Raw genomic sequence first — 24924 nt, forward strand, 5'->3', positions numbered from 1 at the left:
CTGTGTAGACACGTGTGCCCTTACGTACTCGTGTCCAGGCAGAGAACACAGGCACCCTGTTTAGGACGGGGTGACGTGCCAGTGATTGTCACTACTGGGAATGCACCCCAACCTCCTGACCTCCATGGCTGAGCCCCGGGGCTCACCGCCAAGCTCCAGCTGTGCCCCGTCAGGATCATGGGGCTGGCCAGAGCCACCGCTCCAAGCTGCCCGGCAGCAGGAGGATCAAGCCACACGTGGCCATGGCTGAGAAAGGATCGTGATTCAAATCCCAAGTCCAGTCCCCACCAAACAGCCCCGCCCACCGCCGTGAGGATGGAATCGTGTATGGCGACCACGTCCCTCAGGGACCAAGGAGGAAGACGGAGACCCACTCTGGCCCCATCACTTCCACTCTGTGCCCTGAAGACCTGCAGCCTCTCCCTTGGGCCACCAAAACCAGCCGAGGGGAGAAGAGCTTGCACTGCACCTGATCAAACCACCATGACCACAGGGCTGGGAAACCAGTCAGAACCAGCAGGGCTGCCTGCATGTCCCCCGGCCTCTGCACCTGGTCCTCAGCAGCCCTGGTGTGGACACCAGCATCACTTCCGCTCTCCAGAGGGAAAGTGATGCTCAGAAGCAGGGGGACTTTACACGATCACCATGGGGAGCCAAGCCATGGACCCCCAAAGCAATGAACCCTGGGACCTCAGGGCTGAGAGGTCACTTAGATTAAGGGTCTCTCAGGTACAATTAAGGTAAGGATCCTCCAACGTCGAGGACTGGCTCCTTGTTTAAGATGGAGATTACAGACACGGGAGCAGGAGGCAGAGACCAGAGACCAGAGACTCCCCCACAGGCCAGGACCCCAGGGACAGCTGGCAGCCCCCAGGAGCCAGGGGATGTCCCTCCGAGGCTGCATGGAGACCAACCATGCCAACACCTTGGTTTCAGGCCTCTGGCCTCCAGAGCTGGGAGGGAAAGCATTCCTGATAAGGCACCAAGTTAGGGCCCATTTGTTACAGCAGCCAAAGAAAACTAATACAGCCGCTCCCTTGGCTCCCTTCACTAGTGAGTGGCAGGTGGGACTCCAGGCCGGGGCCTCTCTCACCTTCCTTAGGTCACCCACACTCCCCGGTCGGCACTTCCTTAAAGGACAAAAAAAGGAAGGAAACAATCAAAACCTAATGTCCCCAAGACTCTCTGGGGACAGACAAATCCCCCGTGCACAGGAAACCATCCTAGCTGGCCCGACGATGCAGGCCTGAGGACTGCGGACCTGTGCCGTCCACACCTGCCCAGCGGGAGAAACTGAGGACAGAGCGTCTCGGGAAACGGGTTAAAAATGGATCCAGGCAGGATGGGCAGAGGGCGAGGGTTGGAAGCAGCAGGCCCCGAGATCAGAGGCCAGGCGGGAGACAACCCCCAGGGGCCTCCGCTATTTTAAGGAACAGTCTGAGACGCAGATGATGGACTAGCTGGCTCTGTCTGCTTCAGGGAGCGGGCAGACCCTCCCCGCAGCCCGGCAGAGTCAGCCCCAGCGCAGGAGAGATTTATAGGGTCAGAGGTCCCAGGGCCCCCAGGAGGGGGAGCAGGCTCTGTGCGGCGGCCACTGGGAGACCTCTGGCCTGGGACGTTCCCATCGGAAACGCAGCGTGGGAAGCCAGGGGAGGGCTGGTCATAGGCAGCAGGGCGCGGGCAGGGCGGGCGGGGGGCACTGTCTGCCAACCTGGCTGTGCCTGGGATACAGGCCTGTGATGCCAGCTGTGCCCACTCCAGACCAGAGAGCAGATTTCAGAACTCAGTTATGTGCAGGGGATCCTCTGCCCCCGTGCCCACCCTTCCCTGCCCTGCCCCTGCACAATTTGTTCTCTTTCACGGAAGCAAAGTCCGCACATAATTCATCACTTCAAAACCAGCGACTCGTGGGGTTTGGTGGATTCCCGGGGCCCAAGAGCACCTTCTCCACTTAACTCCATTGCTCCCCACGTCCCATTCCCTGGCATCTCTGTCAGACCAATCTGCCTTCTGTCTCTACGCATGGAGCTCACCTGGAGATGTCACAAGAAATGGAGTCCTGTGAGTTGTGGACCTTGGGGCCTGGCCTCTCTCCCGGAGCGTGATTTTGAGGTTCATCCATATTGCAGCCTGTATCAGTACTTCATTGTCATCATCGGCACTGGGGACTGAACCCCGGGGTGCTCTACCACTGAGCCACATCCCCAGCTCTATTTTTTAACTTTAGACAGAGTCTTGCTAAGTTGCTGAGGCTAGCCTTGAATTTGCTATCCTCCTGCCTCAGCCTCCGGAACCACTGGGATTGCAGGTGTGGTCCACTGTGCCTGCCTACTTCATTCCTTTTTGTGACTTGACACTCTGCTCCATGGGTAGAGTCGTTTCATTTCTCCATTTTTCCACTGATAGAATCTGGGTTGTGGTGAACATTTATGTACAAATCTTTCAGCGAGCACCTGTTTTCAGTTTGGGGGTGTAGACTGTACTCCATTTTTCAAACAGCATCTGGGGAGTCACCTCCTCCAAGATGCTGCCTCTGACTCACACCTCTCAGGAGCTGAGAAGGGGGCCTTTCCATGGTACCCCCACCACCTGCATGGCTGCCATGGACAGTGGGGTGACTTGCACACTGCACGACTCTCCAGGGGACCACCCACACTGCTCATGGTAGATCTGGATGTTCGTTCAAATAATCTCCCAGCAGATGGAGGCCAAGCACCTGGAGAAAGCCGTGCCTCTTTCTCACTCTGCCAATGTGCTCATGGTCCAGGGTGGTCCCGGCCCCCGTAGTCCAAAGTTTCTATGGTAGCAACTAACCTCCCACGATCATTATTTAACCTGTCTCTTTAATGCTTTGGGGGGAAGGGTACAGATTCTATGATAAGGGACGATCACCATGTGGCTTGTAGAGTTCTTCTTACTTTTCTCAAGTTTGGGGACAACTGTGGTAGTTTACAAGATTGGTAATAGCTAAGAAGGGGAAACTGCCAAGTTGTCCCACAGCTGGGGGGGGGGGTGAGCAGAATGTGGCTTCTCTGTCCAACAGGATGTCATCCAGCGGGGAGGGGCAAGGCCGGCCCGCAGTGAGCCTGAGGTCGTCACCAAAGCCCACCTCCGGGATCCTGGTCGCATGCATGGGCCAGAGCAGGGGGCCTACAGACACAGAAGGGGTGGGGGGCCGGCCGGGGTAGGGGCGGCTGGCGCGTGGGCACCTCTTTTTGTGTTGGTGGAAATCTAAAGTTAGAGGGCAAAGATGGCTTTCGGACCCTGCAAGTCCACTAGTGACCAGGAAATGGTATCTCTGAAGCCGATTCCTTCGTGGTACATAAACGAGACCACAATCATGGTTTTTGGAAAACCGCGTTAATTTTATGCCCTCTCCGAGTCGAGAGGCCCAACTTCCCACACCTCAGGTGCGTCCGTCGGCTTCCCAACAGTCACCTCACTGTCCCTCACTGTCCCCAGTGCTTCCCTGGGAGGCCCAGAGCGCCTGAAGGCCAAGGGCGGTGGTGCCTGATCCTGGGAACCGAGAGCCACAGGGGGCAGCAGGTGCCGAGGGGCTTGTGCTGACCTGGAGCGCAGGCGGAGGCAGGGTGACCGCCTATCCACAGGGGGACACCTGTGTTCACTCAGCAAAGGAGTCCCGAGGCCCTACTGTGCACCAGGCTAGACACGCAAACCAACAAGGCCCGCTGATCTTTGCTTTTCGGAAGCTTGTGACCCAGGGCTGGGGACCGATGGGCACCACAGTGGGGATGTGCCCAGTGCTAGGAGCGAGCAGTGTGGCTTTGAGGTCCCTCAGACAGCTGTAAGGCCTCGTGGTCTCCGTGCCGAGGGAGCTACCCCAAGACGGATGTGTACAATCCTGGGGCCCAGGCACAGCCCCCCAGACCCCGCAGCTCAGAGCAGGAAAGGACACAGGACCCCCTTGGCCTGGAGCCCGGGAGATGTCACCAGTGCAGCCCTGCCTCCCGGCCAGAGCCCTGAGCTGGGGTGCCTCCCCCACCTCCTCCCGGGCCTGGGGTCTGCCTTGGGGTGCAGATCTCTGGGGTGTTTGAAGGAGACTCAGGGCTACAGTGGTCCCTCCCCGCGGTGGCACAACAGGCAGGACTCTCAGGAGGTGCCCAGCTCCCCACAGACCGGCTATTTCGGCCGGATCCCAAGCACAAGCTCCCGATTTCTGGCTGGGCGCAGAGTCCTGCAGCTGACCATAAAAGGAGAAAACCGAGCTGTCGGCGTCCCTCCCTTCCTCCTATGCCAGGCTGCCCAGGGCCTCGGGGAGAAGGGGCCAAGCCCATACCCCTGCGGGGTCTCCCTAGTCCCAGGCCAGTGGGGACGGAGGGACCGTCTACACCATGAGCAGGAAGGGGCTCCCTACCCTCCTCCCCACCTGAAGGAGGTGCCGGGGGCACCTGACCCTCCGCGGGGTGAACGTGAATGAGCCCGGTGCCTGGTCCCCAAGGAAAGAAGACGCTGACCCCCCATGGCCCTGTCCTGCCACCAGGCTCCCAGCCACTGCCAGGTGAGCCCTAGTAACACCTGAAGCAGGCAACTCTCACCCTCCTGGGGCAAACGGGGAAACCGAGGCTCAGAGCCAGACCACGCCTGCACCCCTCCCTGCACCACGCCTGCAGGTGGGGCCTTCTCCTCCTCCAGCCCCGCCCCCACCTTCCCGCAGACCTGGGTGGGAAACGGAGCGACCGAGGGGCTTGGGGAGCAGAAGACCAATGTCCCCCCGGGGCCTCGGGGGTCTCCACTCCCACTTGCCACACTCCCCCTCCTCCAGCCCCACCAGCCTCGAGAATGTCACCAAGGCTCCCTGACGAAGCTCCAGCCACCTCCCCAGGAGGCCCTGCTCCCCCAGCCTAGGACAGGCCCCAGGGGGTGCCCCTGCCACAGCTCCCTGGGCCTCTGTCCAGCGCCTGTCCATTCCTGAAATGATTCGATTAACATTCCCTCCCCAGCCTGTGCGTTGCCAGCGCGGGTCAATTATGTATCCTGCTGAGTGAACGCGGGGACAGGACCCGGATTCCCCAAGGCTGGGGGACACCTTCACGCATATATAACAAGGAACCCCCAAGTCCATTTTCTGCAGCATGTGGGCTTCTCCAACTCGGTACTGACTGATTACAAAATGGCCCCCCTTTGCTCTCCACTGTGCCCAGACGTGAGCTCCTGGTGGTAGTCAGAGCCTGCTGGGGCCTGAGCGCTGGCACCCCACACGCACTGGGGACACCTGATCACTAAGGTGAACTGGGGTTTCAGAAGGCGATTAGGTCAAATGGGATCAGCGTCCTCCATCAAAGAGGCCCAGAGAGTTGGCCAGCCCCTTCCACCCCATGGGGACACGGCGAGGGGGTGCCATCTATGAGGAAGAGGGCTCACCGGGACTCCACCGCGCTGGTGCCCTGCACTTGGGGCTTCCCGGCCTCCAGCCTGGTGGACAGCACATTTCCCACACATAAAGTGGTGGACGACATCAATTGGTTTGAGCAGCCTGAGCTAAGACAAGTGCCAACCAGCCGTCCCTGAAGGCTGTGCCAGGGTCCTGGCTGTCCCCACCACCCGGCAGGCCAGACACAGCCGAGCACACCGCAGAGCCCCAGAGACGGAGAGGCACGGCACTCGCCCCGTGGGGAGACGTGTCTTCAAAAAAGCTGTCCCTGGGGCAGAGCAGTGTGGGGTGACTTCCCAGGCCCACCCCCTGGGCACCCCCTCTGCCTCCCCAAGCCTAGTCCTTCACCAGGAAAACAGATAAAAACAGGGTAGAAACATATAAAGCAGGGTCGAGGGCTGAGTTCAATCCCTTTCTAATGACAAGGTGCTGCGGTCTGAAGGTTTGTGTCTCCCCCAAAATCCTTATATTGAAATCCTCTCCCTCAGGTTATAGAATTTGGAGTTGGGCCTCGGGAGGTGATTAGGTCACCAATGGGAGTTCATTCCCTCTTCTCCCTTGTGAAAAGGGCCCAGCAAGTCTCCAACTAGGAGCCTGGAAACAGAGCCTCAAGACACCACCTTGACCTTGGGCTTCTCAGCCTAGAGAACTGTAGGAAATAGACCCCTGTGGTTTATAAGCCACTCTGTCTAAGGCATTTTGTTATAGCAACCAGAACAGATTAAGTCCTATGGCCTAAGCCAGCCCCTTAGGCTCTGGGGGCCTCTGTTTTTCTTCCATTAAATGGAGCAACCGTCTACACCAACTCGCGTGCTGCCCTGGAGGGAGGAGAAAATGTTCCCGGCGGGGCAGAAGGTGGTGGTCTCCACGATTACTCTCAGTTCTGCCAGATCGCTTGGCGTGTGGGGCCTCAGTTTCTCCAATCTCTCAGGTGGGGAGGCTGCTGCCTGTCCTGCAGGCGAGGGCTAAGCCTGCTGGGGTTTAGGGAGCAGGGAGCCAGGACCTGGCAGGCCCTCCTTCCTCCTCGTTCCAGAGCAGCCTCTGGGGAGCTGGGCGAGCGCGAGCCAGCCCCAGGGCCTGCCAACCAGGCACAGAGGGACACAACTGAGTGTGGGAACCCGTGAGGCCCAGAGGGCAGTTTGGATGACCTCCCTGTGCAGACTTATCTCAGGCCTAGAGAGGACTGGGCCCAGGGCCCCAGGCTGGCCCAGTATCTGTTCTAATCCCCTGAGAGTGGCCATTTGGTGCTAATGAGGTGAAGACAAGACACTTCTGGTGACTGGGCCAGCCGGGCACAGCATGAACTCAGACCTCCCTGCACCCCAGGTCCTCCCAGCCCAGCAGCCCTGGGGGGGAGAGAAAGACCCCAGGGGGGCCTGTGGGAGGGCTGTGCTGCTGTCCATTCACCCCGTGGTGTCCCGTGGTGTCCCGTGGTGTCCCAAGCTCAGCTCCTGCCTCCCAAGCTGTGGGCCTTCACTACGGGGAGATGCGAGGAGCTGGACTTTCGGGAGCATCCCCATGGGATGGGGACCCTGCCGTAGCTCCGCCCAGGGCAAGACTGGATGTCAGATAGGCCAAGTTCAAATCCATCTACGACATTTACCTGACCTTCAGCAAGTCCTTCACTTCTCTGAGCCTCATTTCTCCAGCTACAAAAGGGGACTCATTGTGGTGGCTGCCCCAGCGCTGGGTCACCAACAAGCCCTGGACACCCACGCTCAGGGCGCACGCACACGCCAAGGAAGGATTGGATAGTTGCGATTTTGTAAAAAACCATTAAGGTAAACATAAGAAAAATTTAAACATGTGGTTGGCCTTCCTTATTTTTAAATCTAAGCTCGCTTTTGTTTTGGATGACACACACAGGCCCCGTATTAATTTCGGGATGGAACTTTAAAGGTCTTTATCTGTCCCGTTTGCTGCGTGGGTTCGTAGCTAAGGATTAGTTGAACATTCTTGCTAAGCCCTGAGCATTTAGCAGACGTCTGGTAACATCCCACAGCTGTCAGTCACGTGGCAAAGGAGCCGGGAATGTCCGTGGGAGGACGGTGGGTGGACATACGCCCGGAGCAATGGTAAAGCGAGTCTCCACAAGCCCACGCAACCTCCAAAGAGACCTGCAGCTCCAGCCGGGAAGCCAGGAAATGGAAGGGGCTACTCCTCCAAGAGAGGAGGAGAGTCCTCGGCAGCGGGAGGCTCTAGAAGGAACCCCAACTCCCCTAACTGCAGGATCGCGCATCCCTGGGGGTTGGCAAAAGGTAGCGGGTGACTGGGTCAGAAGCTGGGCCGATTCAACTTTCGGCCAGTACCCCTGGGTCACTCCACCTTTTGGTTACTCGGCAGGATGGGAGGAGGGGGCAAAGGATACCTGAAATCCACAGAAGGGGTGGGACACCCCCACTCCCTGGGGCACCAGTCTTGGACTCCCTCCTTTGAGGGGGAGTCTCTGTCTCGCTCTGTTCCACCCTTTAAATAAAACTTTTTGCTCTTGGCTGGGCACTTCTCGGGATCGCCAGCACCGGGGAAACGGACCTGGATTCTGATTCTGAACACGGGTATCAGCCCTGGCTCATTCCTACCCCAAGCCTCAGTAACTGAGAGCACCAAGGGCCCTTGGAACGTGGGGAGCAGGAGAGAGGAACACAGACCAGGCCAGGAAAGGGGACGGGACTTCAGAAGAGCCATGGGAACGGCCCAGCTCCCTCCAGCTAGGCCAAGGTCATCACCCGCAAGCCCTCTGCGCGCACAGCTCCCGCCAGTTCTTTGGTCCCCACACACTCGGACGGCCAAGAATCACCAGGAAGCCAGTCACAGGAAGAAGTCCAAACAGACACACAGGAAAATGTGCATCTGGAGGAAACAGAGAAGATGCGTGAAGGAGTGTCCTTCAGACAGAGGCCATCACAGCCACAGGAAAGAGTAGCCCAAGAGACATTCAGAGAGAGAAATAGAGCTCTTGGAAATTAAAAAGAAAAAAAAATACCAAAATTAAAAACTCAGTGGAAAGGTTGAAAGATAAAGTTGAAGTAACTGCTCAGTAAACAGAATAAAAAAAAAAAAAAAAACATAAGGAGCTGGGTGCAGAGGCGCACAGACTCCAAGTAATCCCAGCAGCTCGGGAGGCTGACGCAGGAGGGTTCCAAGTTCAAGGCCAGCCTCAGCAACTTGGCAAGGTCCCCAAGCAACTTAGTGAGACCCTGCCTCAAAATAAAAAATAGAAGTGCTGGGGATGTGGCTCAGTGGTCGACACTCCTGGGTTTAATCCTCAGTTACTAAAAACAAAGAAAATAACAAAAAGGAGATAAAAGAGCCCGGAGAAGGAAATCTCTGGGGCCAGTTCAGAAGCTCCATTCCAGAAGTAGGAAAAGAGAACACGGCGAGAAAGACATGACCAGGGAAAGGATTCAAGAAAACTTCCCAGAATTCAAGGATGTGGATGAGTTTACAAACCAAGGGCGCCCACTAGGTCTTCAGAACAACGTGGGAAACAGAACCACGGAAGGTCCCATCACCATGAATAGGGAGATGAAGATCTAAAAACTTCCAGAGAAGGCGGAGAAGGAGTCTTTGTTTGCACAGAAAGGATCATGGATCAGACCAGGCTTTAGCTTCTCAAAAATGAAACTGAAGCTAGAGAGCAACAAAGCAATTCCTTAAAAATCCTGAAGGAAATTTTACGTCTTGCCAAAACATTTAAACCCAAATAAATTATCCTCTGAGTATGAGAGGAGCTTCTGATCTTTCAGCTGTGCAGGATCTCCATACATCAGGATCGTCTATATCCTTCCTTGGGAAGCTACTGGGGAAGGTGTGATTCAAACAGGAGAGTCAACCAAGGAACAGGAAGAGATGGAAATTAGGGAACAAGGAATCCTCCTGAGAGCACTGACCGCTACCAGTATTAGGGTTAGGGCAGGTCCAAAGGCTATAGTAGAGAGCAGTTCAAGGACAGACTATCACTGGGTGACCTCTGATACATTTCTGGACATATTAAGACAAGAGTAAAACATTTAGATGGAGAATCTGGGGCAGAATAAGTGAGCAGCCACACAGAAAACCAGGCTGGGGAAGGAAAAAAAAAAAGGCAACTGCTAACTCCAGGGAAAAGAATAAGTCATACAGTAAAAGAAAAGTACTCACAAGAGAGTGCAGAGATGAGAACTGAATGATGTCTATATAATAGCATTTACTATCATAGTCATAACATAGTAAACTCTGAATAGTGAGCTCATCAAGGTTAAGGCTAACTATACTGGCAATCTAGAATATAAATAAGGCGTATGAGGATGGGGCAGAAGGGCAAATCAAGAAAGTGGATGAGTTAAATTCTCATCATCCATGGTGAAAAGTCAGTATGTGAAAGGCAAAACTGAAAAGGTGTTAAGATATCAGCAAAATAGTCAAGTTATTTGAAGATATAGAGGCAAGGGGCTGGAGCTGCAGCTCAGTGGCAGAGCACTCGCCTAGCACATGTGAGGCTCTGGGTTCGATCCTCAGCACCACATAAAAATAATAAATAAAATAAAGGTATGCTGTCCATCTACAACTACAAAAAAAAAAGATTTTTTTAATGTTACCAGACTTAAAAAAAAAAAAGATATAAAGGCAAATAGTCAAACATCAATGAAAGGAGTTGATAAGGGTTACCTCTGGGGAAGAAGTAGAGGGAGTACAGGCTTGGAGGAGTTATTTGACTATCATCTGCACGAATATTTTTTTTTTTAAGAGAGAGTGAGAGAGGAGAGAGAGAGAGAGAATTTTTAATATTTTATTTTTTAGTTCTCGGCGGACACAACATCTCTGTTGGTATGTGGTGCTGAGGATCGAACCCGGGCCGCACGCATGCCAGGCGAGCGCGCTACCGCTTGAGCCACATCTCCAGCCTTGCACGAATATTTTTAGTAAAAATCAAAACTAAATTTAAAATCACAGGGATGAGGGGTCCCTATAACACTAACAAGGAACACACTCGCACAATGTAGCGTGAAGCATGTGAAATGCTACTATTTGTAGGGAAACGGAGAAAACAGACATATCTGCTCACATGTGCAAGAAAATAGAGTCCAGGAGGACACCTGATACACTAGGAGCCATGATCATCTCCCGGGAGGTGGACCGGGGGTCTCATGCACAGAAGGAGAAGGAGAAGGTGAATCTGTGGACGTGAACGCACCATCTCTACATCTTTACGCCCAGAGACTGAATGACACGAGCCAGGAATGTCCCTGTGGCGCACACACGGGACCTCCCGGTCCCTCCACCACAGCCAAACTCCCACTTGACGGAGGGGGAGTGGACATCGGTGTGCAGAGTGCCCCCGGCTTCCATTTCCCTCCCTGATGTGTCTCTGAGCTCCGTGGTCTTGTATTCGGAGTCCCCTCCCCGCGGTTCAGAAGGCCTGGAGGTGCACGAGGACACGGTGGCGGATTAACGCCCACTACACAGACGGCTGCCTTCTGGGGGTACCCTGCTCCTGGCTGCCGTCTCCTGGGGGGCCACAGAGGAGCCCAGCTATGGGAGGCCAACCTTACGGGTGACTGAGTTACACTCCCCAGCTGGGTGCTGAGGCGCTCAGTCACAGAAATGGGTGTGTCTTGCTACAGCCCCATGGGTGGAGCTACGCTCACCTGTTCCTTTGTAATAGAACCCCTTGCCCTGTTTAGGATAGAATCTTCCATGGAAGTGCCTTGTGTGTGTCCCCTCCTCTTACTGTGCCCTTGGGTGTGGCCTACCCAGATGTCAGTCAACCTGCTGACAGTGACATCATGAAGATAGACTCAGCCCCCTGAAACCTGACCCCTTGCCTCCTTTGAATAGCTTCTCCTCAATAAAAAGGGTCAGCACGTGCTCTAACTCTCTCTCTTCCTGCGGACCCTTAAGGTCAGCCGTCACATTGTGTGGTTATTTCGTGCAGCCCAGTTAGCCCAGTTTACCTGGAGGGACAGACCCCTGAGCCATTTAGTCGCGAGGACAGAAACCTGGCACCCAGCGAGCATCTCTAAGTGGCGTCAGCTTCTGTGTCTGCACGTGGAGCCCAGGAGGCACGGGGGGGAGACACAGGATCCTCACCATCCACCAGCCTGGCCCACAGTTAGGCACGTCCAGGGCAGCAAGCGTCAGCGGGCCCCAGGGATAAGCCTCAATGGACTGACCACGGGGAGGTCTGACGCAGCGGAGCAGCCTCCGGGGTCTACACCACCTCTTGGGTCTACACCCTGCTAGCCCCACTCGGACTGCAGCCTGCTGATGACTGGGCTCCAACAGCCCCAGCCACGTAGGAGCTGTCACAGTGTTGCCCCGAGTCAAGGGCCTTGGAAAGGCCACAAAGAGAGTGGGGTCAGTTCCCATCTGGAGGTCAGAGCATTGTCACGAACCAGACAAGAGGGACCTGGGGACTGTGCTGGGCACCAACACCGTGGAGAAGCCCTAGGGAAACCTCTGACCTATCGAGTGAGTCTGAAGAGTGGCTTCCTGGCCTCGCTGAAGAGCTCAATCGAGACAGGAAGGGGGCTCCAGGTCATGCTCACATGATCATGTTGAAAAATGTCAAGCCCCCCCTAAATAAACTCTTAATTCATTTTACACTCAATCCAAGGACTAGCAGCTATCTGCAGTTATAATCGAATGCTAAACACACATAAAAAGGGAAATAGACCATTTTCTTAATTTGCCAGATCCTTTCTCAAGCCCACACCTTCTCCCCCCCACCCCCCTCGTTGTCTACAGTGAAACGATGGCCCCGTGTGAAGTCACCCTTTTTCTGGAGCCAATCATTTTCTGATGGCCAGAGTCTTATTCATTACCTGCCACTCAGCTCAGTGTATGAAAAGCTGCACAGCAGGACATCAGTGATGGTGACCTCTGGGTGACAGAATGATAGGTTCCAGCACATTCTCCTTTCCTTAAATAGAGGGTTTAATTTTTCTAGAATAGAGTATAATGCTAAAGATTTTCAAAGTTACAAATGCACATTTTCAGAGCACTATAGCAATGCCTACCCACCTGTCTCCTTCCCTAACAGAATTCTATTTCATCCTAGTATTAGGATAAAATGCGCTTAGTGGGACCTCCCTCCACTCCAGAAAAAGAACCAGAAATGATTTAAAACAGTTGTGAACACCCGCTCAGCTAATGCTCGATTTAGAGGCTGGGCATGTGACAAAGTTCCTCCTTGACTAGAGAGAAGTGGGGGTAAGAGCCTAATCCCCCACTTCTTTCATGTTTTGGATATTATCACCTGGCAATGTGATGGCTGGATCAATGGCTTCCATCTTGTGACTATGAGGAAGCAGCCAAGAAAATCCCCCAAAGTGGCCTACCTTTGAACTCCTGAATCAAGCAACCCGGAAATCACCAACCTCTAGACTTCCTGTTATACAGGGTAATAAACTCCTACGGTTTAAGCCACTTGAGTTAGTTCTTATGTTACTTGCAACCAAAAGCATGCCCAAAGATATGAACATCCTAAGTCTGTGATGCTCAGCCTCCCAAAGTGGGGTGGGAACCACTTTTAAAAGACTGTTTCATCTGAAGACACCCAAAATATAATAATGTCACAAATGCACACCCTAATTCCAGGAGCCATTGCTTTAAACCCCATTATGTAAATAACGTAAGAATGCCATTTATATGAGGTTCAAGGACACAGCTTGCGACTCCGGGACTGACCCTGCAAGGCTTCATCTGCTGGTCCTTGGAGGTAATGGCAGCCCTATGTCCTGAAGGATCAGGTCCTGTCCTAGAGCCTGGCTAACTGCCAGCAACTTGGGACACTTTTGCCTGAAGCCTCTACCTTGTGGGGTGCTATCTCCTGCACACTCCTGGCTTCCTGCCCTTCAGGAATTCCCAGCACAGGGCTCCCCTCAATCCCCAGCCCCTGTGTTCCCACGTGTTGAATTTCCACTTACGGCTTCATGCTGGGTTCAATCGTTTCAGAATTTGGAGCTTTTGGATTCTCACATTAGGCAGGCTCAGCCTGTGATCGTACATACTTAACAAGCTTTTACTCTAAAACTAGACGTTGTTCTGAGCTTTGGGGGCAACAGCTCATTTAATCCTTGCATCAGCCCAGTGAGGATGGGCACAGTCACTATAATCCTCTTTCACAGAGGAGGAAACAGATACAGAGAGGTTAAGCAGCTCATCCAAGGTCACACAGCTTGTGAGTGACAGGACTGGAATTTGAACACAAGCAGCTCTGTTCTAGAATTCACACTCTTAATAAGGGATATCACTGGATTTTGTTTAGTCTAAAGTAGTTTGAGGAGGGGAGGAAGCTGATACGAAATGCATTACATAAATAACATAAGAATGTCATTTATATGAAGTTGAAGGACACGCAAAACTAACTGACAGTGATGGAGGTCAACAGCGGCTACTCCAGGCAGAGGTGTCCAAGAGCTATTGACTGGGAAGAGGCATGGCGGAACTTTCTAGAAATATTTCACATCTTGGTCTGGATGGTGATCACACTACTGCAGACATCAAAAGTCACTTTACACTGGACCCTTGAGCACAGTCTGCGCATTCTGTAAGTCTCCAGTGTTTCATCTCCTTAAAAACACTTTGTTCCTAAGAGCCGTGTCGCAGGTTGGCCATTCGACATCTGAAGATCCCAAACCTGAAACCCTCCCGGCCCCCAGCTTTCCAGAGAGGGACGCTCAGGCCGTGGGCGTGAGGGAAACATACTCGCCCCGGAGTCGGAGAGGCCGGCCTCAGCAATCTTACAACAGACGGCGAGGCGGAGGCGCTGACCCCTTCACAGACGAGGAAACTGAGGCTGGAGAGGGGACGACGTCCGCCCAGCCGCCGGGGAGCGGGAGGGGCAAGCCATCTGCTGGCCCAGACCCGGCTGTCACCACCCTCTTCCCCCCAGGGCCGGCGCTGGGAGCGGGCCAGGCCCGTATCTGCCCAGTTCTCAGCCCCTCGCTCCCCAGGCGTGGACATGGACGTTGGGCCTGCTTGGCCCGTTTTCAGTGGCAGCGCCCCTGTCCCCCAGCACCGCCTGCCAGGCCTGCGTCCCCAGCGAGCCCCAGTGGGGGGCGGGGCCTGCGGGGTGGGTGGGGCCTGCGGGATGGGCGGGGCCTGTTGGATGGGCGGGGCCTGCGGGTGGGCGGGGCCTGTGGGATGGGCGGGGCCTGTTGGATGGGCGGGCCTGTGGGGTGGGCGGGGCCTGCGGGGTGGGCGGGGCCTGCGGGGTGGGCGGGGCTCCGGAGCCAGCCGCTCCCCAGAGGCGTCCCTGATGGCAGGCTGGGTCCCCGCCCGCTCACCTTGCAGCATGCTCCGGTAGGCCGTGTCCGCGATGGCGTAGATGTGCGGCGGCATCTCGTGCCTCTTCTTGCCCTTGTACATGTCCACGATCTTTTCCGAGTAGATGGGCAGGTGTTTGTAGGGGTTGACCACCACGCAGAAGAGGCCCGAGTAGGTCTGCAAGCAGAGAGCGGGCTTAGCTCCAGGCCACGCCGGAGCACGAGGTCACTAGGTGTGCTCCGAGTTCCCACCAGAGAAGGGGAAACTGAGGCCCAGAGTGGCCGTGGGAACCCTGAGCGTCACCGATTTCCAGGCGTGGGGACAGGGGAACGGGAGCAAGCTCGGACTGCACCGTGCTTGACAACTCTGGTTTTACTTATTTATTTCTGGTACAAGGGGGTTGAACCCAGGTGCTCTACCACTGAGCCACTCCCCAGTCCTTTTTATTTTTTATTTTGAGACAGGGTATAAGTTGCTTAAGGCCTTCCTAAGTTTCTGAGGCTGGCCACCAACTTGCGATCCTCCTGCCTCAGCCTCCCGCCTCAGCCTCCCGAGTTGCTGGGATGACAGGTGTGCACCACCGTGTCCGGCCAACTGTGTGGTTTTAATTTGTGTGTCGTGTCAGGGATGGAACCCAGGCCCTTCTACGTGCTAGGCCAGGTTTCTCCCCCGACCTAACCCCCAGCCCCATCTGTGTGGTTTTAAATAGTTCAAACCTCAGCTCTACCCCCGCTGATGTCACTTCACCCCGAGCCCCGAGGACCTAACAACAGTGGCCATCTCTGAGTGCTCACTAAGTGCCCGTCACTGAACTGAGCAGTTCACGGGCATCTTCTGCGGGGTAATTGGAGCCTTTGATTTCCCTGCTGCCTGATTGACAGGAGAGGAAACTGAGGCGTAGTGGGGTTGTCACCAGGTCACAGAGCTGGAGGGACATTCAGGGGTAGACATCATGACTGCTCAGAGCTCATGATGGTTAACAAAGCACTTCCATAAAATGAGGACGAGGACAAAAGGAGCAGAGCACTGACCTAGGCTGCAACATGGGTGAGCTTTGAAAGCACCACGTGGAACAGAAGCAGCCAGGTCCCACCTCTTCTGGTCTCAGCCCCGCCTCCGGCTCCTCCAGGCCACACCCCTGCCACGCCCCCTTCAGCCTATGGGTGTCATTTACATCCCGCCCAAGCCCTGGATGGGAGGCAGTAATCTGCAACAGTTAAGGGAGGACTCAGATTTGAACCCCACTCTCCGACTTCCTAGCTCTGTGACCCCAGGAAAGACTCTTAACCTCTCTGAGTCTCAGTGATCCTCATCTGAAAAACCGTGGGGGCACACTAACAATTCCCTCCTAGTTTTGTTCTGAGGTCATGATTTTAAGGCATTCGGCACCATGCCTGGTATACAGTAGGTGCTCAGTAGTCAACATGAGCGACTATTCCTGCGCTGTTTCCGGAGGATGAAAAACTTGCCACATGGCATCTTCCCAAAGGCTGTTCCCCCGATCTCCCTGGAGCCACCACCCCCTCTGCCAGGGGAGGGGATGAGGACTCGTGATGTCTACCCTCAGTGTCCCTGCAGCTCAGGGTTCTAACTCAGCATCACTTTCCCGACGAGGAGCTACGAGTACCACCTCTCCCGCCCCCAGCACAGGGTGGATGTTCACCTGCAAATATTCGCTGAATAAAATGAATCCTCAAGAGGGAAAGCTGGGCCCTCGTAGCTCCACCACAATCCCAGGACACCTCTCCAGGTGCTGTGCACACAGCAAGCGCTTACTGCATGCTTCCAGGCAGATCTGAATCTGTGTTCAGTTCAGTTGCCCAGGCAAGCCAGGGTACAGGGGCCGGAGGCAGGTCCCACAGGGTCACTGGCTTGAGAATCTGGCCATTCCATCCCCACGTCCCACTCGGCTCACCCTCGCCCTGACCCCGCCCCCGTAGCTGGCCCTGTGTTGGCCTCAGTCCCCAGGAGCCCCCCTCCCGACGGGCAAGTTCAGAGTCTCCACATCCCCAGCCCGTGCCCCAGCCAGCATCTCAGGGCGTCTGTGCCGCGCAGATCCAGGCCACAGGCACGGTGTCCCTCTTGTAACCGTATTAGGAAGCGTCTCCAGTTGCTCCCTGAGGCTTTATATGGTCAGCCCCAGAGCCCTGAGCTGAGTGTCCAGGAGCAAGAGGAAGGCCAAGGAACACCGGCTTCAGGACTCGGGCCTGGGGGATCTCCGCTGCCTGGCTGTGCACACAGCCCGACCGGGCATCCTGCTTTTGTTCTCTAAAACGATGGACAGTCACTCCTTAATGAATGGGATCCTTGTCCTAGACTCAAGACAGTGATTTGGCTCTTGCCTGGATTTCAGCAGCAAAAGACTAGGAACAATCCAAATGCCCGTTAGCCCGGGCGGGCTCAGGGAGTCCAGTTCATCCCTAGAGCAGAAGACCCTGCTATGGTTAAAAAGAGCATCATTGCTGGCAGGTGGCACACACCTGTCATCCCAGCAGCTCAGGAGGCCGAGGCAGGAGGATAGGAGTTCAAAGCCAGCCTCAGCAAAAGTGAGGCCCTAAGCAATTCAGGGAGACTCTGTCTCTAAATGAAATAGAAAATAGGGCTGGGGATGTGGCTCAGTGGCAGAGTGTCCCTGAATTCAATCCAGGGTATCCCCCCTCAACCACAAAAAAAAAAAAAAGAAAAAAAGAGAACTGTTGGGCATCCATCTGGGCAGCTAGATGCGAAGGCCAAGATGTAGGCCATCAGTGGCCTGCACGCCCATTTGGGGTGGGGAAAGGAAGGTCTATGTTCCCTGATGGACCACTTCATTACATATTCACATGTTTTACCTATTCCAAAAGATCTCCTCCAGATAGATTCGTATGAACAGGTGCCTAAATAAATCCTCCAGATACGGCTGAGTGGGAAGAGCCAGCCATGAACCTACGAGGATGATGGCTGCACCTTTATTGTGGGTATATAAATACCCACGTGGCCCCCTTTACCACGTTTGTCTCCAGGTAGAGGTGCATGAACTCTTGCCTTCTACAAAGCAGGACTTAATGTTCCAACCTGGGATCAAGGTGAGAGCACTGGTCTGGGGGCAGCCTCTCTGGGTTTGAGAGTCACCTCTGGGTCCCCCAAGGCATTTAACTTTTCAAAGCCTCAGTTTTAAACTGCAAAAAATGGGCATAAGTCATGGTATCTCCCCGCCACCTACATTTTTTAATAGTACATCGTAGTTGTGTCTCTTACATAAAAAAAAAAATGGTAGTCACAAGAATATGTTAGCATAAACTTTGATCATAGTAAATTTTGAACAAATATTATCTACTATCACTGAGGGTCACCAGCTACTTTGAGAGTTTAATGACAACTCAGACCAGTGGCTGGAAAAAATACAGATAGGAGCAAATGTTTCCCCCAAATCACCAGAGGCTTAGACTCCCTGGCACCCATTTGAAGGATGGGGGGCTTGAACCCCCCACCCCATGTTGTAGAATAGAGTCCTAGAACATAGACATCGCGACTTGCATCTGGCTCAAGCACATCTCGCCTGTCACTTAAGTGCAGAACCATCTCAGGGCGAGGTTCAACGCTCATGTCCCACCCAGAAGCAGGAGAGTGGAAACAGCCCGCGTTTTATAGACCAGAACTGGGAAGGGGATCCCTCCTAAGAGCATGTCCCCCTGCCTCAGTCACCTTATCTGAAGGGTGGGACATCATTCTGCTGGATCCCAAGGGACAAAGTGGGCTGGAAGGACTTGGGACAGCACCTGGCCTGGAGCAGGCCCACACTGGGGTTCCCTCCTCCTGTATCCAGGGCAGGAGCTACCAGGCTCCACAGAGAAGCCTCCGCCCGGGACCCAGAAGAACAGGGAGCCTCGGAGCAGGGATCAGAGCTGTGTCCCTACTCCAGGTGTGCGGGCAGCTCGGGAGAGTCCCTGGACATTGCTGAGCCCAGACCCGGAAAATCTAAGGTAAGGGGACAGGCTCCTCTGGCTTCTAAGGACCCTGTGGGGCCCAAGAGGACAGAGGTCCGCCAGGGTCTCCTCATCACCGAGGGCAAAGGTGGGCATGGTCGGCCGCCTGGCCGGCGGACACGGTGCCACCTGTTAATAAGGGTCACGCAGTCTGATTACAGGATGGGAGAGCGGCTTCCCGAGCCCCGTCCCCCAACCCCTTGCCTTCTCTATTTTTTTCGTCACGGGCAACAGTTTCTGTTAAGTGATTAAATTGAGCAGAAAGGTACCAGATATCAGCAGGTGCCTGGTCACGAGGCCACGTGACTTTAATCTGATCTGTCCAGAGAAGCACAGCAGGAATGCGCAGCTTCATTCCTTTTTAATCTGCTTCAGATGATACTCTGGGTCTCGGGAACTTCATAAGCGCCTCATGATTCCCGACTTCTATTTTGGGCTCAAATGCTACGTCAGAGGACAGCAAGTCGAATGGAGACGTGGCCCTGTCCTCAGGGAGGTGACACAGGTTAGACCCCCACGGTCCCCCCAGCTCTCTGCAGATTGGCGTCCTTAGAAATGTCCCAGTCGCGGGGTATGGAGGGGCACACCTGTGATCCCAGCGGCTCTGGAGGCCGAGGCAGGAGGATCGCCAGTTCAGAGCCGGACTCGGCAACTTAGCAAGGCCCCCAGCAACTCCGGGAGACCCCGTCTCTAAATAAACAGATTAAAAAGGGTCTGGAGATGTGGCTCAGGGGTTTTGCATCCCTGGGCTCAATCCTAGTACCAAAAACAAAGTCCAGTGTACCAAGAGACTTAGGGTGGCGCTGTCTCCACACAAGGAACGGCACAGACTCAAGGGACTTTCTCTGCTTACTTGGGGAAGGGAAGATGGGCCCTCCACGCTGGGCCTCAGCTTGCTCCCCTGTAAAATGGACTCCCTGGGTCACTCCGTGGCTGTTGTTTCCACTAAGGAAATGGAGGGTGCCAGGTTACAGCACCTGGGGGGGGGGATTTCACAGTTGTCCCCTCCCCTCCGGCTGTTAAAACAGCCTCTGTGGCCCCTTGGGAAATAGCCACAAGAAGGGGTCATTAAGCATGGCTCCGCCCACCACAGAGTCTGTGGCCCTTCAAAGGGGCTGAGAGACGCTCAGCATCGACTTCACACGGAAAAAGAGCCAGTCACTAATCCACGCGCACAGTAGGCTTGCAAACACACCCACATCTCGCGCCATTCCCACGAAGAGATGGACGCACACACCTCCTTTTTGGGTGAAGACGGATCTTTGTGTTTTCTGCTTTTGACCGAGTTTTGCCTTTTTCTGGATTTCAAGTCCTTCCTAGACAATGTGTCCTATTGTCCCAATTAGGAAAAAAATGTGCAGGACGGGTTTTGTTTTGTTTTGTTTTAAAGAGATGACAAGAAGCTTTGGGTGATTTTCAAGTGGCAAGGCATATAGGAAGGACCAAGGGGACACAAGGACAGAAGTGACTGTGCCCATGGCTCTGCGAAGGATCCAGGAACACTGGCCCCGTGACAACTGAAGCCGTCACGGTGGCCTTCAACCTGTGATGGTGACACCTCACACTTGAGTGCCTACTATGTGCCAGGAATCGTGTCGGGCTTTCTCTTTAGAGCTCCCTGGGCAGGAGGCTGGCGCCGTTCTGTCTGTTACCCGGACAAGGGAACCAAGTTCCAGGTGCGTCAGGCGACCTGCCCCAGGCCCCAGCGTGGCTTTCAGAGAGGAAAGGTGGACAATGACCGGGCTGGGGACCTCCGCCCACCCAGCTGGCCTCATGGGGCTTTTTGGGTGAAGACAGATCTTTGTGTTTTCTGCTTTTGAAAGTTTTGCTTTTTTCTGAATTTTAAATCCTTCCTGTCCTACTCGTCCTGGAAATCTGGTCCAGCCCAAGAAACCCGTGTCCCCCCTTGTCACCAGCCCCAACAGAACTGTGATGGTGAGAATGTTCTAGACCTATACCCTCCAATCAGGCCACCGCTGGCCACAGGGGCTGCTGAGGACTTCACGTGGCCGAGACCCAGCTGGAGAAAGGAATCCTCAAATATCTGTTTTTTAAAGTTGGTTAGAAGCCCAGTGTAGGTGGCCGCAGTGGCCAGCGGTGACCACGCTGCACGTTCGGCTCCAGTCCACCTCATCTGCAGGGTCCACTCAGAGTCCCAGGTCCCACCTGGCCGTCCCCACTTGTGACAGGGACCCTCTCCTGTCCCCTACCCTCCCAGTGCCAGGGTGGACCAGCCTTTCCAAGGGGTCCCCGAGTTCTCCCCACCTCCAGGAAGACACCCCTGGGATCTGAGGGGAGTCCGTCCCGCGCCTGACACTTGGGGTCTGCGATGGCAGGGACTGTCCACCCCTGCTCTGTGGGGAGGGCCCAGCTCCCACTGTACAGATGGGAAAAGTGAGGCTGCGGGAAGCCACACACCTGCCCACGTCCCAGAGCTGGCCAGGGGGGACTGGGATGGGGTCACCCCGTGGGATCTGCTCAGTGAAGCCCCCGCCCCTCGCCTGCACCCCAACCCCCTGAGCCCCCGCGGCCGGGGGGCAGCGGCTGCCCCGGACACTCACGTAGATGAGCCCCGAGAAATAGCGCTCCCGCAGGTTGTGCAGCACCGAGGCCTCGTTGAGGCAGGTCAGCTCAGCCATGTCCTCCACCTTGGAGAACTTGGGCGGGTTCATCTTCTGGATGTCGTCCTTGCCCACCGTCACCTTCTTGCCATTCTCCACCAGTTCCACGACCACCTCGTCCCCCTTCTCCTCCTTGATGCTGGCCGCCTCGAAGCCTTGCTTCTCGGAAGGGACCCAGACCAGTCTCTTGGCCACCCAGTCGGCCTGCGCCACGGGGCTGTTGATGAAGTTTTTGTCCACAAACAGGAACTTCTCGTCGTCGCTGAGTTGGCCCTTCTGTGCCATGGCGCCTGGTTGGTCCCCTGCGGGAGGAGGAGAGAGGGTCAGGGTCAGGCCAGAACCGCGTCTTGAAGACACCTTGCCCCCTGTCTCAGCAGGACACTGTGTGGTCTGCAGAAATGTCCACAAAGTATGGGGGTGTCCCCTGCGGCCTCGTGTGTGCTGTGGGAGGGAGAACGGGGACATTCCGAGGCCTCCCCATCCCCCTGCTTCATGGCCCATGATCACAAAGCTAAGGAGCAACCCACCGGCCACCGGCTTGGACTGGAGGGTGAACCAGGGGTTTTCATGCAGCGAAACTCTAACCACCTAAGCACCCAGTGGCCAGCAAGAAGCAGGTCCTTGGGTGTAGGCATGGAGGGTACCCAGACCTCGCTGCCTACTGCAAAATAAAAGGGGGATCCTCAGGTGATGAATCAGAGCCACCCCGTCACCCAAGAACTCCATTCCCGAGTTCGTACTCGGGAGAAGTGAAACAGACCTCCACCCAAAAACCTAATCGTGGATGTTCACAGCCGTGTCCCTTATCACAGCCCCGAAGTGGAAACATCCCCACGGTCCATGGGCAGGTAAGAGGCGAGTGGATGAGTAAGATGTGGCCTCTCCACACAGTGGAGTAGTACTGAGCCATAAAAAGGAATGAAACTCTGACACGTGCTTCGACGCGGCTGAACCCCCCAAACATCACGCTAAGTGGAAGGAGCCTGGCCCAGAAGGCCCCCTGACAGCTGGCACAACACGCACGCCTGTTATCCCAGCAACTAGGGAGGCTGAGGCAGGGGGATCACAAGTTTGAGGTCAGAACCAGCAACTTAGACCCTCAAAATAAACAGGGCTGGGAGTAGAGCTCAGTAGTAAAGCCCCCGGGCTCAACCCTCAGTACAGAAAAGCAAAAAAAAAATAAATAAATAAATAAAATAAATCACATATTGATTGATTCTACCCATATAAGATGTCCCCAGTAGGCAACTCCTTAGAAATGAAGGCAATGAGTGGTTCCAGGAATTGGGGAGCACTAGAGGGGCACAGCTGAGGGGTGTACCATTTCTTTGGGGAGGTGACAAAGTGTTCTAGAAGATTCTGTAGTAATGGGCACGTAACCGAATACACTAAAAGCCACTGGGCTGCACAGGCTGGTGGGGTCCGTGTGACACAGACCCTGGATTCCATCCCAGCACAAAATAAATAAACGGGTGTATTATACCCCCACCCGGTGCTGGGGATCGAGTCTCAACAAAGCCTTTGTTTATTCATTTATTTGTTTTTAAAGACGGACGCGAGCCCCCTATTTTGATTTTATTTATGGGTCCTGAGGATCGCACCAGGTGCCTCCCACAGGTGGGGCAAGCCTCAGCCACCGAGCCAGGACTCCAGCCTGATAAAGCTTTTTAAAAAGTAAAAGTGGGAACTGCAAAACAGCAGACACACTACTCCATGTTCCGTCTAAAATATTTAGACATAGACGCTACAGACTACAGAACTGGAGAAATATGCATTTATCAAATGCAGTCACGAGAGGATTTTCTTTTTTTGCCTTCTATCATTTGAACCAATTTTTAAAATTATGATAAAATATACGTGACCTAAAATCCTGCCATCCTGACCATCTGCAGGTCAACAGCCGGGTGGCACAGAGTGTGCTCACATCATGGTGTGGCCGTCACCACCGATGTCACCCCCAGCACCCTTTCCACCTTGCAGCACCAACTGGACACATGAGACCCCCTCCATCCATCCCCTCACCCAGCCCCGGCAATGGCTATTCTCCTCTGTATCCCTAATACACCAACAACTCTAAAGTACCTCACCCAGGGGGGACTTTAGAGTATTCATCTTTTTATGACAAGTTTATTTCACTTGGCACAATGAATGTGATCAAGGGTCATCCATACTGTAGCCTACATCCAGATTTTCTTCCTTTTTACAGCTGAGTAATATTCCACTGTGTGGAGAGACCTCACTTTGCTTATTCATTTACCCACCAATGGTTATCCAGATTGCTTTCACATTTTAATCATTATAAATAATGCTGCTAGGAAGGTGGGTGTACTTCCTGTCATAAAAAGTCAAATATGACAAAAATATATAACTATTAAATTTGTAATCAGCAAAAATAGATATTTAGCTGAGTGTGGTGGCACACACCTATAATACCAGTGGCTCTGGAGACTGAGAAAGGAGGATTGCAAATTTGAGGCTAGCCTCAGCAACTTAGCAAGGCCCTAAGCAACTTAAGGAGACCCCGTCTCAAAATAAAAACAAAACAAAAGGGGCTGGGGAGATAGCTCAGTGGTAAAACACCCCTGAATTAAATCTCCATTACAAAAAAAAAAATTTAGAAAGCCCTTCGAATAGTTACAAAGGCAGAACATTAGAAAAAGATGTTCAGCCTCACTAGTAATAGAAGAAATGAAGTTAAAGAACGAGATGTTGATTTTCACCCCTCAGCTTGGCCATGATGGAACCCAGGAGGATTCAGCAAGTAGAATTCAGGGCTCTGCCTGTGTCCTGTGTCCTATGGAGACCAGGGACATCCCTAGACCGGAAGTTCTGCTTCTCGGACGCAGCTCACAGAGGCTTGCACACCTTAGCACGTGTCCAGAGAGCGCTGCAGATGTGGAAACCGCCCAGCCTGCAGCTCCTCGTCGGGCCTTGTTAAATCATGGAACAATCATTTGATCAAATGCTACGATTCTGTTAAATATTTAAGACAAGGACTTTCACTTATGCCAAAGATTTTCCTCTTCCAACATACTTATTGAAGGCTCATTTGTATGACGTACAATTCCGTGATGTCTCAGCACACCTACAGAGTTGTGTGTTCATCACAATAAATTCTGGAACATTTCAGTTACCCAAAAGGGGCACCCATGGGCCCTGCTGTGGTTGGGGTTAGGGTCCCGGCCCCCAGGCCTGACAACCACTAATGTTCTGTCTCTGTAAATTCATGTTTTCTGTACATTTTGGATAAATAGAATCACATAATAGGTGACCTCTGACCAGGCTGAGACCATGCAAAGATATATATATGTATGTGTGTGTGTGTGTAAAAAACAACATGTCTGAATGGAATACTACTCAGCAATAAAAAGGAAAAAAAAAAAAACCAAACCTCAATACAATAGCTAAGTCTCGAAGCACCATGTTAAGTAAAAGGAGCCAGATCTAAAACCTTGCATGCAGCGTTTTTCCATTGATGAAGAAGTCAAAAGGTACACGCATGGTGACGGTAGATCAGTAATTGCCAGGGCCACAGATCAGTAGTTGCTTGGAGTTCGTAAGAAGCACAGCCTGATAATACTGACCCGTATCATAACAATAGTGGTGCTCACATAACTGCATACATTTGGCAAAGTTCATTGAGTATTTTTTTTAAATCAATGAATTGAAAAAAATGGCAAATTTTACACTTTACACT

At 53.8% G+C, this 24924-nt stretch overlaps 1 protein-coding gene across 4 annotated transcripts in view; it reads right to left on the reverse strand.

Moving 5' to 3' along the window:
- Window positions 1–24924, reverse strand: part of MYH11 (myosin heavy chain 11) — a 93693-nt gene that overhangs the window by 59766 nt on the left and 9003 nt on the right. For all 4 annotated transcript variants that reach the window (XM_081297133.1, XM_081297131.1, XM_081297132.1 and 1 more), the window contains exons 2-3: window positions 21168–21529; window positions 14662–14818 (exon numbers count right to left, since the gene is read on the reverse strand). In XM_081297133.1, coding sequence (XP_081153259.1) covers window positions 14662–14818; window positions 21168–21512 — 502 coding nt within the window. In that variant the 5' untranslated portion in view covers window positions 21513–21529. The remainder of the gene's footprint in view (window positions 1–14661; window positions 14819–21167; window positions 21530–24924) is intronic.

This window comes from Spermophilus citellus (assembly GCF_964194105.1).
Source record: "Spermophilus citellus genome assembly, chromosome: 6".
NCBI classification, from domain to species: domain Eukaryota; kingdom Metazoa; phylum Chordata; class Mammalia; order Rodentia; family Sciuridae; genus Spermophilus; species Spermophilus citellus.